Raw genomic sequence first — 15,591 nt, 5'->3', positions numbered from 1 at the left:
GAGAAAATGATAAAGAATTGAAAAAATATTTTTTAAAGTATTTTACTTTTACATTTAAAATCTTTTTTCTCAATTATGTGCAATCATATGTATATCTTATATCTTTTATTTGTTTCTTTTTTTTTTGCAAAAAATAATCGTCGATTCTACCATAATTTATATTGAACACTATATGAGCGTTTTATAGTTTTTTTAAAAATTATAAATTATATTATAAATATTATCTATAGTTTCTCATAAGATCTTTCTAGTCAATTGAAATGTCCAAGTATAAAAAATGTTTCGATAATTGTATCGCAAATAATCAGAAAATACATTTCGCAAGATCAGTAAATTGCAATTAAAACTAATCAGTCACAAAATAATAAAATTACGAATAATTGACTAGAAAATTAGATATATAAAAGTTCGCGCGAAGATATATGTATATATTTCGGTACCATATATGAAAAAAAAAAAAAAAAAAAAAAAAATGGAGGAAAAGAGGAACGATCTGCATTCTTTTGCACGTTCGTCATTGGCGATTTTTGGCTCTCGATTCGAAAGATCAGCGCTTTTGTGTTACGGACAGATGTACTATTATCGATATCTACCTACGATATCGCTTATCCATGTCAAAGATAAATGGTAGATTTATCAGGGACGATAACAAGGTAGACTAAGAATTAAGTCGCGAATATCCAGCAGTGCTCGCTCGATGTTTTGCGCGAAAATTCGCACTTCGGAGGAACCGTATAATTCGAATAAATCTCGGAAAAGTGAAAGAGGGAGATAACGATCGCTCAGCTGATCTCAGCTGATCTCGCGCATCCTTATCTCTGCTCGATTTTTTTCAAATCATGCGATATACGGAAGCGGATCCGATCATGGAGCAAAGAAGTTACGCGCAACAGCTGAACGAGGCGTCCACGAGCGGCGAACAATCATCGGCAACCGGTATCAGACAATGAGCGAGCGCGATATCGCATCTTATCACACTCAGGCGCGACGTTATTTTTATAGAAAACGTTATATCGTAAAAACACAGCGCACTTCTTTCTTTTTTTCCGGATCCCTTTAGCGACGTCGTGCACGGGAACGCAGACGATAGAGATGCAGGAGAACGCGCCGATCGTTTACGCCAACAGCACCGTCATCACGATGCAACCGACAGGTGTGTGTGTATGTGTGTGTGTATATATATGCGTGTGAATACATATGGCTTCGCTGATAGTAAGATAACGCGAACTTATTAACGACTAGACTAGTCAATCAGATATTTGTTCTTTTTTCCCCATAAATAGATATTTAAAAGGAATTATTATCATTACTGGTTAGAAAAAAAAAAGAGATCAAATGGAGTATTAATTATTTTATTTCAGTTTGTTTTAGTTTACATTAATAATTTTTTCTACATGTAATTCAATGTAATTCAACAAAGAATTTTCATTTATACATACATTGGAAAATACATATATGGAAAAATATAATAATATAAAATAAAACAAATTGTTAGAATATATATATATATATAAGAAAATTTAATAAATTGTAAAATAAAAAACCAACTGAAATAAAATAATTATTAATATATCGATATCTAAACATATGTAAGTGATAATTCTTAATTTAAGTTAAATTTATATTGTTATAATAGATAAAAGGAACACATTATTAGCGTAAATTATGCTGAGGTAATCGGCAGTTTATTTTTTATTTATGAAAGTGCATTGCTCAAGAACTGCGGTTGATATAAAGACGTGGGAAGAATAATAGTTTAATTTCTCTTATATCGGCCTTTGATGGGTTAATGAGAGTCTACGTTACGTAACACGACGGAATCGATCTCTCGATTAATTCGAGTGCCCGCGTAACTTAATAAAATTCCAAGCGGTCTTTTATGTTGTTCGCGAGCGTCACATCATTACGCTCCTTGCAGAAGGTGAACTACGATTTCCTCGAAGACCTATTCCCATCAGTACCCTGGACTGGATCTCGACACCTAGGGCGCAATTGAACGCGACCTCCGGCACGCAGTTCTTGGCCGGAGTCGAACAGTTGGAAATTCAGCAGGTTATTGATTTGAGTACTCGTACGTACAATATTTAACGCATCTCAAACTCGCCTATCATCCTAAAGAAAAAGAACGGAGCAGAGAGGGGAAAAAATATATATAAATGAATAAAATACTCTTATAAATAATTATATTATAATATAAATATATATTAATTTATTTTTATTTACTGCAGGAGTTGATATTTTTTATTTTTATTCATTTATATATATATATATATATATATATATATATGTATATATTTCTCTCTTTCTCTTTCTTTTATTATATAATATTAATTATATATCATATATGTATAATTAATGTTATAATTAATATTAAATTTTATTTACAGATTATTTAAGAGGTATATATGATTTATATTTATCGTTACATAAATTGTAGAGATTTTATTTTTTATTGTAGATTTAATTTATAATATTTGGAATTATATATATGTATAATGTAATGAGTAATTATATACACACATAAATATGTATCAGTTCGAATAAGAAAAAAAAAAATATATATACAAAAATAAAATAAAAAAAATATATACGCAATTTACGCGAAATACTCGATAGTACTCGGCAGAACGGAAAGGGGAACTCAGTACAGGGTGAAAGTACCGCGGGCGGAAACGCTGTTCCTGGCCATGGAGTCCAAGATGGAAACGCATTCGCGGATGTTCGGCTGGTACAAGGGTTTCGTGCTGAATGTCCTGGATCAATGCGGCGAGACTGCGTTCGTTATGCGAAAGGATCCCAGTTGGATGCACTTACCTGGATCGCGACAGGCAAGTTAACATACCATAGGCGTCGTATTATACCCCTGCACCATTCCCCTGTAATTATTCGCGCTCACGCCTTCGAATCGATGTTTATTAACTGTCGAGGTATCGCATAACTCGTAAAAAACTTGTAAAAAAAATATATACATTTATATAAAAGTTATATAAATATATATAAGTCATTATATAAAAGATTATATATATTATAGCTATTATATAAAAGTTATATTTATAATAAAAAATATATAAATATAATTATATATATATTGTATACACGATTAAAATTATATTGAAATAGAGATACATATCTATTTAAACTGAAACGAATGAAAAGAGTAGGATTACTCATCGATTGTCGGCTATAAACAGAAATAAAAGATAAAAGACCTTGATAGATGTGTGGTGCGGATGAGTTTTCATCCTTCTGTTTGATCATCTCATGCGTTTTTGCAGAAAATCACAGTGGAAAGCGCGAATTTCATCGGTAGCGTAGAGGAGAATTTTAGTTTGATAGGACCAAACTTTACGGTGTATGATGCGTACAAGGAACCTCTTTGTAATATATATGGACCCAATATCTGCGGCTGTTGCATGTACAAAGAAGCGCAATTCCAGGTGAGTGAATCATCCAGATGTAAAATATGTAAAGATGTCGCGAGTTAAAAATAGTACCATAAATGATTGCTAAAAATAATAACTATCTATACTTGTCGGGGATTGGAATCGTGCATATTTGTTTCAATTTTTTTGTTATTTATCACGCATAATTTTAATATTATTTATTCAGAAATATTAATTTACATGCATAAGAAAACAAAAATATAAATTTAAATATATTTATTATATTAGGAATATCATATTTCTATTTTTAGAATATTAATTATATTAATATATAAATATATTAGTTTATTAACTTTTTATATTAATTTTTATTTTAAGAATATTATATTAATTTATTGTAAGAATATGATATTAATATTTTTTCTACTTTTATCTATTTATATGTGTGTTTGTGCGTTTTTTTTTCCGTTTTAGATCATATCCTTAGATGGATCGCGCCAAGTCGCATCGCTGATACATCAATGGGACCACTTATCGGTCGATTATATTTTATTGCTCACATTTCCAGTAGACACCGACGTAAAATTGAAAAGCTTACTCCTTGGCGCATCATTCTTGATAGTTAGTGATCGATTTTCTATTGCATCGCGATAATCGCTTTCTGATTTTTCTTATATATATATATATATATATATATATATATATATATATATATTATTATATAAGCAATTATTTAAATATAAATATAGTAATTGTACTCATTATTAGGGTCGCCACCTCATATATCTTACAAATTTTCGTCTTGTTCCAGGAATATCTATATTTTCAACGAATAAGAAAAGCGTCCAGGAGATAGATGATTACAAACAAATTTACAATTTAAAGTAATCATCATTTTTCTCTATGCAAGTGCAAGTGGATACACAGGTACCTTTTGAGAAAATAATTTATATTTTCCTTCTTTTAACAGAAATTACCTTATAGAATGGTTATATAAATACGTTATATAAACGCGCTGATTGGATATCACCTAATTATTCAATATTCTAATTAGTATTGCATAATATGTAGTATGATAAATACTCACCGCGACTTTTATATGTTTGCGAAAGATAAACAAAGTAGGAATTAATAATAAGGAAATTTCGATTTTTTAAGTAAAATTTCGAGTGAGGAGCAAGTTCTTTTTTGAAAACGTTCGAACAGCATAATGTAAAATTGCATATCTTTTATAGACATATTTATATTTTTATTTGTATTGTATTCGTGTTCCTGTATAAGAATTACGTATTATTAGAAAGAGGAAAGAGAGTTTTAGAGATTAAAATATATATACATATATACACAATGAAATTATATATTTCAAATAACTTGGCAATAAAGTCGCTCTTTGAACATATTTATCAACAGTTTTCTGTTTAAATGCAAAAGAGATAAGAGAAGTGCAAAACAAGCACTTTTCAGACAGTTTTCAATGTTGCAAAATCGCTCGTATGATATACGTATAATTCGGCAAAGGTTTGCTTTAGTATCAGTCAACGAGATTTATTATTATATAAATAAAAAAATATTAATCTATAACGTGGGAATAAATTGCAAAAAGAATTAATATATAGAATTTCAAATCAATTTTTTATACAAATCTTCATTGAAAAATAATTACTAATAAGTACTAATTTATTCAAAAGTCCATGTATCTTGGATTATTATCTCGTGTCAAATCTGTTGGCTCTCGGATGCAACAAGATTAAAATAAAAAAACAAACATGAGAAAAAATGCATCTTAGAGAGAAAATTTAAGCAAATAAAAAATTGATCGATCGAAATTTTAAACTTTGAGCATGTAATTTTATCATTATTAGTAATTTGCTATTTTTCTCACATATTTATATTTCTTTCTGTGTGCCATCTAGTCATCGAATTAAATTTAAAAAATATCTGGACATAAATATTATCTGCCAATACTAGAAGAGCGATCTAATGTAAAAATTTGAAGCTACTGATTTCGGTCTATTTCAGTGAAACTCGACAATATTTGGCTAATATATAACATATAAGGTAAATCCTCCAGTGGTTGGACATGTCCCAATGTATAAACAATCTACTAAATATTGATTGTTATTATATATAAGTATTATGCGTTAAATATTATAAAGTATTGATTATTGAATTATATTTTTTCATAATTTTATTTTGAAGCAAGACTTTTGAAAAAAGATTAACACTAAATATGATAATTACATACAAACAAATGTTCCATAATTCTCTAGTTGGGTTGCTTTCACATATCAAAAAATCCGCCAAATAAAAGAAATTTATGTTTTAAAAAAAATTTATATATTTTATTATTTCAAATATTTCTAAAAAGCATGTCTCGTAATGTACCAGCAAATTCGTGATTATATATCTAATAAATTAAAATATAATTAAAGTAATAGAGCGTGTAACTATAAAATAAAGTTATTTTATAATTAACTAAATACACAATTGTAATATATACACATCTGAAAGATGATATAAAGTAAACAATTATGTATACATTTATACAATCATACATAATCATACGGCAAGGAGAGAAAAATGAAGGCAACATGAGAGAGAAAAAATAAATTGTTTTGATCACAACCACTAAAAAAAACGAAAAAAAAAAGAAAAAAAATCCCTACAATGTGATGCATCAACATCGATTGCATCTGATGAATATTTGCAATATCGTTAAAAAAAAGAAAATAAAAAACTTAAAAAACAAGATATAGCAGATAGACACAAGAAAAGAATTGAAGCTAGAGAAAAAAAGGCATGACAAAGGAACAAAAAAAACGAATTAAAAAAGATTATAAATAAAATTCAAAGAAAAACAAAATATTGACTAATTTAAATGTTATTTAGTTGATGTCTCCTCATTATTTAAAGTGTCTTGTCTATTCTTTTTAGTTTTTTATATAAATAAGTAAACTTTTTATTTTTATTTTATGACTATAAAAGTATTTCCTGTTAGATTAAATCAAATTGTAAGTTTAAAAGTTAATTTAAAGGAAATTTTCAGTTAAAAACAACATGAATATTTTTCAGCTTATTATGTCTAAACATTGGGACAGCATAATTCAATTATTGGAACAAATGTTTTGTCTTGTCCAAACATTGGGCCATTTATATATTTTTAATTTAAATTTTTATTTTATATTTAATTTAATTTTAAATTATTTTTTATTTTAATTTTTAATTAAAATTTTTATGTTATATGTAGGTATTCAATAAACAAAAATCTGTGCACTCTTTAAATAGTAGATATTTTAATCGATAAATATAAATATTTGAAAAATTAAAAATTGTTTCAATATATCAAAATTCTTATTGAATGAATCTAATACATTTATCCTACAAACGTCCAACCATTGGAACATTTGCCTTACTAGCTCTCATAAGGACCGCGTCTTTAATCTTTTTTTCTTTCACGCATGTTACGAAAATATCCGAATCATACCGAAGTCAGTGTATATTGCCACTCTTCAGTTTTCATTTCATAAAGCTTCGTCTCCAAGTCGGCTAAAGTCGGTTTTCAATTCGGGAACGCGCTTGAGATTTTCATACCATATACATACTATATACCATATTATTATCGTCGAAGCCTTCCTGAAGTCATCACGCACGTTACCCGAGTCTCCTCCATTTATCTACAGTGAATCCTTTGTCTTCTCTATTCACCTACAGTGAACCGATTTTTCGTGAATTAGAAGAGCAACTGGGAAGATATCTGGAAAGAGGACATAGGCATACAGGTAAATCGAAATAAAATATACAAATATAAAGGGCTTCTCGTGTCAAAGGAATTGTGTGCATTGTGTTTGGAACATCTTTCATATGAATCGATCGGAAAGCATCTTCTTCCTTCAACATAGCGTTATTGGATCGATATTTGACACGTGATTTTGGGGTAATGGGTATGTTCTGCATCACATGATTAGTAGAATAATAATTAGTTTCTTTGTGGCTAGAAAGAGATATCAAATATATGACAACATATATATTTAATTAGTATAATCGGTCGTGAAGAATAGTTTATATAGACATGATTTTATTCCGTTTGATTATTGTTTTATATTTTTTACTTTTACTTAAATAAAATATTGAAAAATTTGCAATTAAACCCGAGTACTAGTTATAGATCATTTTAAAAAAATACTTTTGGAGATTATTGGGTTATTATATCTAGTGAAAAAAAATAATAGAAATAATTTTTGCTTGCAATTTAATATTGCAATGCAAATAACATATAATTATAACTGATAATCGATAATAGTCTCGTAATCTAGTTGCAAATTGGATATATAAATTCAGAGTATTGCTTTAATACATTCAAAGTTATTTACAAATGAATAATTTGATTTAGATAAAAAAAAATAAAAATAAAATAAAAATAGAAGCATACATTTTTTGGCAAATACTTACAAATAATGCAAAATGTTCATATAAGAGACATTTTAGATAAATATTAAAGATAAAAATGTAAAATTAGACTATTTATACAATGGTGAAATTATTTATTTTAATCTTAGAAGTTAAAAAAATATTATTCAATTTAATTTTCTATACATTTTAATTATGCCACAACAATGTGCTTATTTTGCGGTTGTCATAATAAAATAAAGAGAAAATTGCAAACATAACTTAAGCATAAAAACTTGAGCATAAAATTATTTTTTTCCTCTTTATCAAAATTTAATACTATATTCTTTACACTATAAAAATTTCGAGATTATAATCTTTATATTACATTTTTAGTAAATTAAAAAAGAATCTTATTTTAATTGACACCATCTTACGTTTGATTATTTATCAATATAATGAAGTATATATTTTATTGTGTATATATTTTATTAAATATATCCAGTAAAAAGAAAACAAACACTGCTCAGAATTTAAAAAAGACAAAAAAAAGGATTTAAAAATTTCATAAAAATTCATATATGCAATTTCATAAAAAATTTGAAACTAATGATTTACATTTAATGTCTTTATTTACATGTGCGCGTATATTCTAATACGCATTGCTTTAACCTTTTCAATCCTAGCGTACGTTATGTTCGTTTATGTACAGAATTAATTTTGAGCTATTAATTACAATTGCATAACAGGAAGTTATATTTTTCGATGATATAACGATAGCTCAATGCAGTGCTATATAATTTCAACGAACGACGCGATCAAAAATTAAATCTTTGTTAAAAAATTAAGGAGGAAAAATATACGATTTATATTCTATATTTTTACTTTTGAAGGAATTTTAAACTTAATGAATGAATATACGAAATTTATAGTATAGCATATATAATGTTCCTTTCAGAATGATTTGTTTTCATATGCACGATAGAAGGCTATATCGAGAGTATCATTAATAAACCGTAAGCAAGAGAAAGGTGTATTATCGTTTGCTTAGCTGTGTCACCTGTTTTCATTGTTGTTGACTTTTTCAACAGCAAAAAAAGTAAGATATATAGTCATAGCACAAAGAAATATGATAATATTAATATACTAATATATTTTATTTTTACATAAATAAGTATTTGGAAAGCATTCGCGAACGCTCGACATCTGAGGACACACGAAGGGGAAAGGGCCGGGTATCCCTACTTCCTTATCTAAAATCAATATATATAAGAAATGATGTTTCCGAATTCAGTCAGATTGTCGAAATCAAAATAACAGACAGTTTCGATAGTGGATCACTTCTAAAGGCATCATCAGGCATCAACAGGCAGCATTAACGAAAATTAGGTAAGTGATATTTCGAAAAGAAGTTATAAATAAAAGTTCGACTGTTTGAATATTCTGTGGTGATGAATAAAAAAAACTAATAGTAAACAAAATATATATATATGTATATACAATATATATATATATATATATATATATATATATATATATAGTTTCACGTGGATTTGCGACTAATTATTTGCACAAGACGATGTCTACTCCACATGCGGTGTTTTAGATGCGAAAGGAAATATATGATAACAATTCTAATTTCTACATATTTCCATATATGTTTCCAATTTATCGTGCGAACAAAGTCCGTTTCATATTGACATCGGTTGTTTAAAATTCGTTTTCTTTATTATACTATCTTATCTTCGCGCAAAAAATTAAAAATGTGCAATTACATATATCTCGTTTATCGATTTTTATGTTTTTACTCACTGAAGATTATTTGAATGAACAAAATTATTTGTTAATGATTTTCAAGAAATAATGAAAGCGACAAGAACTTCTAAAATATTTTGAAGATTATTCAATCGCAACATTGACATGTTTTTTTTTATAATATACTAGAAGTCTTCTTGATTTAACTTGTGTGTAAATATTTATCATTATCATATTACCAATTTATTACGATAATATTTATTATATAGGAAAATAGAAAAAGCTAAATTTATAAAAGAAAGAAAGAAATATTACAAGATAATAAAATCTTTTCAAAATAAACAATTTTCTTTTCAAGGATATATAAATTCCAGAACTTTCTAGTAAATAATAAAAATATTTATATCGATTGAGAGTCGCGCGAAAGAAATACGCAATATTACCTAAAAGAAAAGCATAGAATTGCAAATTAAAAACTTATATCTATATGTAATAATAACTTCAGTCTATGTTTATTTGCAGATAATATTTCGAATCGCAATATGGTTTTACTCGCAAGTTTTGGTTTGCTAATTCTTTTCTATTATCTCGCGTATCTCATTTTTCCCTCCATTCTGGATTGTGATCTACTGCTCGCTTATAAGGAAATATTTGGCAAGCCTGTTTGTAAGTACATCTATTTTTACATGGATCTAAAAAGAAATTTTTCTTTGAGCGCCATAAATAAGATAAAATAAGCAAATAAGGTGTTTACTCATTTGTATACACAATTTATGATAACAGAATTCGAGGCGAAGAGTTTTTATACACATTTATATAATATTTTAAATTTATTATATATACATATATATTAAAAAAAATTTTATTATTAAAACATATACCAAAACATTTTTATTTTATTAATTTTTAATAAAAAAATATATACAAAAAAATATTAATATTAAAAAATATATTAAAAATTATTTTTTATATAAAAAATAAAAGTATAAATGAATTATTATATAATTGTATTGATTTATTTTCATGTTTCAGCTTCGTTGAAAGGCAAAGTCGTATGGATAACAGGTGCGTCCAGTGGTATTGGAGAACACTTGGCTTACGTCCTGGCCAAAGCGGGCTGTAAATTAATTTTGTCCGCTCGGAGAGTCACCGAGTTAGAAAAAGTGAAGAGGAGATGTCTAGAAGGTAACTTTTGACACATTCGTCCCGACAAATTGACGATTTTTTTAAGTTATAAGGTACACCACGATTATTGAGATATGCTGAAATTTTGATAAACGTTTCATTTCTTTTCAGAGAACAAATCCTTAGACGACGATGATGTGGAAGTGTATCCTCTGGATCTGCTTGATCAGGATTCGCACAAGATAGCCTTCCTACACGTAATCGACAAATTTGGCAAAGTACTTTCGCTTATTTATGATCGCGCGTTAATTCATGCGACTTGATAAAGTCTCTTCCATATACTTGTCACTTTTAATTTAATTATTTATTATTTTCTATTTCTATTATCTCTCTCTTTTATTTGATTCCTTAATTAAAAAGAGCCTTATATGCATCTGTATCTTTCAGTTGGATATACTCGTTAATAATGCCGGTCGCAGTCAAAGAGCACAATGGGAGAACATCGAGATGACGGTCGACAGGGAGATGTTCGACCTGAATGTGTTCTCCTGCGTATCCTTGAGTAGATTAGCGGTTAAGCATTTTTTACAAACAGGTAAAGGTCAAATCGTAGTTAATTCGAGCATCGCGGGATTTTTACCAGCAATCAGATCGGGAACCTATTGTGGCGCAAAGCACGCGTTGCACGTAAATAAATACTTTTTGAATACTGTATACAATAAGTTTATCCGAATGCAATAATTTGATTCACTTCAAATGTGTTAAATTATTCGCAGGGTTATTTCAAATCGTTGAGGATGGACTGCTATGATAATAACATCGACGTGACGATTGTTTCCCCAGGTCCGGTGCAGACCAATTTTCTAGCGGAGAGTTTCACAGAGAAATCTGGCGAGGTATGTAAAATACAATTTCGAGATTTATACAGAGTGTTTCCTATACGGAACTTGAGATACGATATTATATTACGATAGCGCAACTGTATCAAAAATAATTACGTATAAAATTCACAATTTTATTTTGTGTTTTTCTGAAACTATTTTAGCGAAATAACGCACTTGACTCTCTCGAATCAGTTTCATAAAACGCTCATCTGTATACTCTGTATGTTAATTGATTACAAAATTTACATATACACATCTAAATCCAATTGCTGTAAATTTGCGAATAAATTTTTATTTGTTTAGAAATACGGAATAAACACGGAAGTAGACAAGTCCAAAGTTACCGCGGAACGTTGCGCACATTTAATGGGAGTAGCGATTGCGAATAAGCTGCATGAAGTATGGATCGCCAAACCGACCGCGTTACGATTGATTTACATATTTTATTGTTTCCCGAATTTCGCAGCATGGTATATATATTTATCTTTTATTTAATTCTTGCATGTTACATATAATTACGGTGAACAAAAAATTCGTTCGGTCTCTTCTTTACAGCTTTTGAATTCTGTTCTTTACATTAACGTTTGTTCAACAAAATTTAGCGTAAAATTTTATTTTTATCTAATTTTATGTGTCGTATAATATATAAAGCATTGAAGAGAAGTAGAATATGCAAAATCTAGAATACATAGCATAATTATAAATAGAATTCTCTCTATTGCAATTAAAGATTACTTAAAGTAAACTTACAGTAAGAAAATTAGAATTAGAAGACCGAAACCGAATGAATCTTTCGATCGATTTTAATATTATTGCGTTACTTAATAGTTTTGTATTTTCACAAAGGTTGATGAAGAGTCTGGGCACAAAATATCTGATGAAAGTACGAGATGCTAAGATTTCTAGTCAGAACTGATTACTTTTGTTATTTATTATATTTATTAACGAATGAAAATTTATTTTATTTTTGTTTACTATGTTTATTGTTTTGCTAAAGTTTTTTTTACATGAGACATGTAAAGATATATGCTAAAATATGTATAAATATATTAATATTTCTTGCGATTTTATTAAATGTTTATTTTTTATATTACATTATATATTCTCACAATAATATATATTATTCTTATATCATTAAAAGAAATCCATTCATCCGATTTGCTGTTTTTTGTACATAACAATATATTTGTTTAATCGCGAATTAATTGCTAGATTTATGTCGATTCTTCAAAATTCATTGCTTCTCGAGCTTTCTTTCCTCTCAGGACAGCTTCCTTGAATAATGAACAATAGAGCTCTATGACGCACGGAGAGTCGTCGTTTCCGGGCACGAGATACGTTATAAGATTCGGATTACAATTCGTATCGACTATACCGACACTGGATATGCACATCTTCGGCGAATGTCTAACAGCCGGATGTTCAGCCAAGACGTGTCGAGGGTACTGAGAAAGATGCAGAGATCTGGCAGTCGCGTTCTGGCTTTAAACTGGTTCTTTGAATTCGAAAACAATCCTAATCGCCAGTATCTTGCATGCGAAAACTTCTTGCACTCCTTGGCCGTTTTGTCCACGATATACGTAGTCTGGGGATTTCGCGAGATAAACAAAATTATACCGCCTCTGAAGGCGACGTGAGCGATGAAGTTCAATGCTCGTCTGAGTAATTCAGCAGTTTGATCTAAATCGAAGTGTCCTAGCCGAGAACCAAATATAAATGTTTCCATGTGTTCGTTCAACGAGGTATCCTTGTGGCCGCAGTGTACCCTCGCATCATATAGGTCCTTCACGGTGAATAATTTATGAACTTGGAAGAAGTCTGGATGTGTCAGTGGATCTAACGTTTTGGCCACTGGATTTTCTGAAATATTGAACGAATCTATATATATATATACATATATATATATATATATATATATATATATATATATATATATATATAAGATAAAGCAGTGATAGATTACAGATATTATTTCTTCGTAAAAATAATTTATATGATATATAAAGATACATGTATATGCTCCTAACTTTTCGAAACAATGTGAGCAGAAAAATACAACATTATAGCGATAATATTTTTACAAACCGGCTTCTTCCACATTTGGTTGAGTCTGAGTTGATAATTAACATCGACGAAGATTGGAATTACAGATGACAGGTCGTAAACATTGCCAATCTCTCGAAACTGCGAGCAGAGAAATGTTTTACTAAATATATACAATATATACATATATATTTTTTTTTAAATTAACAATTAATTTCACTAAAATTACGATGATTATCGTTATCAATTAGCTCTACTTATATTTAAACAAGAGATCAATGGTTAGATTGGCTATGAGAGCTCAAGCACAGTTAATGAGGTGCGATATTTATTCCATGAGTATTTTCTTGCGGAATACGATTACAAAGATATATATAATGGGCGTACGTTTCGGCTCTTTTTTTAAACCTTCATTAGCGCAAAGTAAGTATAAAAATAAAAAATTACAATCATTGGATTAAACTCTTATATAAATTCGCTTGAAATTACGCATTATGGTGTCGGGAAAACTACAGTTATGTTTTACGTCCTCCAAGGCAGCTGTGTATTGTATATTATGTGGCTACATCTGAGATTTAAGTATGTTATTACTCTTAATAATTATCAAAATTCGGACAATCTGTGTGAGGAACATATATCTCATCTACTTACAAATACGATATCGCAGTTGCCATCGCAGTATACAGATGTAGTCTTTTTTTATTTTATTATTATACAAAGAATGTCGGCTTGAAAAGGAATGCACAGACAGAAGTAGTATAATACTTGTCTATTTCAACGACCATAATTCGACTAGTGTCGAGAGTGGTTAAAGCAAACATAAAAAATAGTCTTTTTTCGTTAACAAAAATCAGGATACCAGATCAATATAAAATAAACTAAAAGGTCATCAATACAAGGGCGTTAAAGGGTATAATAAAATTAAATATGAATAAAATGTAAATAAAATATAAATATGCGATGATAAATATAAATGATGCGAAGTTTAAATGTGGATAAATTAGAATGTCATCTAACTCATAATAACGGGAATTTTTTGTCTGTATGAAGTCACATATAAATTAGTCTAACATATAAGTAAAATTTAAAATGTCAATCAAAATAGTCCTGAAATAAAACCATAAGACTTAGGCCAGAATAGTTTGATAAATTTACAGAATCTGATATAAATTTAGAAATCTTTAAAGACAATTCAAGACTTTTGAAAAAAGATTAACACTAAATATGATAATTACATACAAACAAATGTTCCTTAATTCTCTAGGTGGGTTGCTTTCACATATCAAAAAATCCGCCAAATAAAAGAAATTTATGTTTTAAAAAAAATTTATATATTTTATTATTTCAAATATTTCTAAAAAGTATGTCTCGTAATGTATCAGCAAATTCGTGATTATATATCTAATAAATTAAAATATAATTAAAGTAATAGAGCGTGTAACTATAAAATAAAGTTATTTTATAATTAACTAAATACACAATTGTAATATATACACATCTGAAAGATGATATAAAGTAAACAATTATGTATACATTTATACAATCATACATAATCATACGGCAAGGAGAGAAAAATGAAGGCAACATGAGAGAGAAAAAATAAATTGTTTTGATCACAACCACTAAAAAAAAACGAAAAAAAAAAGAAAATAATCCCTACAATGTGATGCATCAACATCGATTGCATCTGATGAATATTTGCAATATCATTAAAAAAAAGAAAATAAAAAACTTAAAAAACAAGATATAGCAGATAGACACAAGAAAAGAATTGAAGCTAGAGAAAAAAAGGCATGACACAGGAACAAAAAAAGAACGAATTAAAAAAAGATTATAAATAAAAAAATTCAAAGAAAAACAAAATATTGACTAATTTAAATGTTATTTAGTTGAGGTCTCCTCATTATTTTAAGTCTCTTGTCTATTCTTACTAGCTCTCATATGGACCGCGTCTTTAATCTTTTTTTCTTTCACGCATGTTACGAAAATATCTGAATCATACCGAAGTCAGTGTA

The 15,591-nt window shown here is 28.4% G+C and overlaps 2 protein-coding genes and 1 pseudogene across 4 annotated transcripts; 2 read left to right on the top strand and 1 right to left on the bottom strand.

Moving 5' to 3' along the window:
- The first annotated feature begins 499 nt into the window (after window positions 1-499).
- LOC145945705 (phospholipid scramblase 1) lies at window positions 500-5,662 on the top strand. 2 transcript variants are annotated; one of them, XM_083054840.1, is made up of 7 exons: window positions 500-936; window positions 1,061-1,153; window positions 1,922-2,071; window positions 2,617-2,828; window positions 3,276-3,437; window positions 3,858-4,004; window positions 4,195-5,662. In XM_083054840.1, exons 1-7 carry the CDS (start codon window positions 840-842, stop codon window positions 4,237-4,239), a joined length of 906 nt encoding a protein of 301 aa, XP_082910966.1. In that variant the 5' UTR covers window positions 500-839; the 3' UTR covers window positions 4,240-5,662. The 2 variants fall into 2 exon arrangements, with proteins under 2 accessions (XP_082910966.1, XP_082910965.1); XM_083054839.1 differs by having other exon boundaries at window positions 517-936; window positions 1,919-2,071; window positions 4,195-5,658.
- A 1,280-nt stretch (window positions 5,663-6,942) lies between these two features.
- Window positions 6,943-12,626, top strand: LOC145945195 (dehydrogenase/reductase SDR family member 7-like). Its single transcript, XM_083054032.1, has 10 exons — window positions 6,943-7,162; window positions 8,728-8,868; window positions 8,945-9,158; window positions 10,047-10,190; window positions 10,557-10,709; window positions 10,821-10,927; window positions 11,097-11,336; window positions 11,426-11,545; window positions 11,837-12,003; window positions 12,380-12,626. The coding sequence occupies exons 4-10, from the start codon at window positions 10,067-10,069 to the stop codon at window positions 12,447-12,449; spliced, it is 981 nt and encodes a 326-aa protein (XP_082910158.1). The 5' UTR covers window positions 6,943-7,162; window positions 8,728-8,868; window positions 8,945-9,158; window positions 10,047-10,066; the 3' UTR covers window positions 12,450-12,626.
- Window positions 12,627-12,692: 66 nt separating this feature from the next.
- LOC145945198 (small ribosomal subunit protein uS2m-like) lies at window positions 12,693-15,558 on the bottom strand (annotated as a pseudogene). The gene is made up of 3 exons (XR_014426801.1): window positions 15,508-15,558; window positions 13,619-13,717; window positions 12,693-13,393 (listed from the first exon to the last, which is right to left on the bottom strand). The product of XR_014426801.1 is annotated as a small ribosomal subunit protein uS2m-like (transcript).
- Window positions 15,559-15,591: the final 33 nt, after the last annotated feature.

Source organism: Prenolepis imparis, unplaced genomic scaffold (genome assembly GCF_030444845.1).
Source record: "Prenolepis imparis isolate NDT839.2.m4 unplaced genomic scaffold, iyPreImpa1.0 SCAF_14, whole genome shotgun sequence".
NCBI lineage: Eukaryota > Metazoa > Arthropoda > Insecta > Hymenoptera > Formicidae > Prenolepis > Prenolepis imparis.
This window is presented reverse-complemented; position numbering and strand designations above follow the sequence as displayed.

Bases quoted from the DNA above. Each gene is read 5' to 3' on its own strand.
- LOC145945705 (XM_083054839.1), top strand. From the start codon at position 840: ATGCGATATACGGAAGCGGATCCGATCATGGAGCAAAGAAGTTACGCG. The intron at 2,072-2,616 runs GTACGTACAATA...AATACTCGATAG, and splicing joins GGTTATTGATTTGAGTACTC to TACTCGGCAGAACGGAAAGG. The intron at 2,829-3,275 runs GCAAGTTAACAT...GCGTTTTTGCAG, and splicing joins ACTTACCTGGATCGCGACAG to AAAATCACAGTGGAAAGCGC.
- LOC145945195 (XM_083054032.1), top strand. From the start codon at position 10,067: ATGGTTTTACTCGCAAGTTTTGGTTTGCTAATTCTTTTCTATTATCTC. The intron at 10,191-10,556 runs GTAAGTACATCT...TTCATGTTTCAG, and splicing joins AATATTTGGCAAGCCTGTTT to CTTCGTTGAAAGGCAAAGTC. The intron at 10,928-11,096 runs GTACTTTCGCTT...TGTATCTTTCAG, and splicing joins TAATCGACAAATTTGGCAAA to TTGGATATACTCGTTAATAA.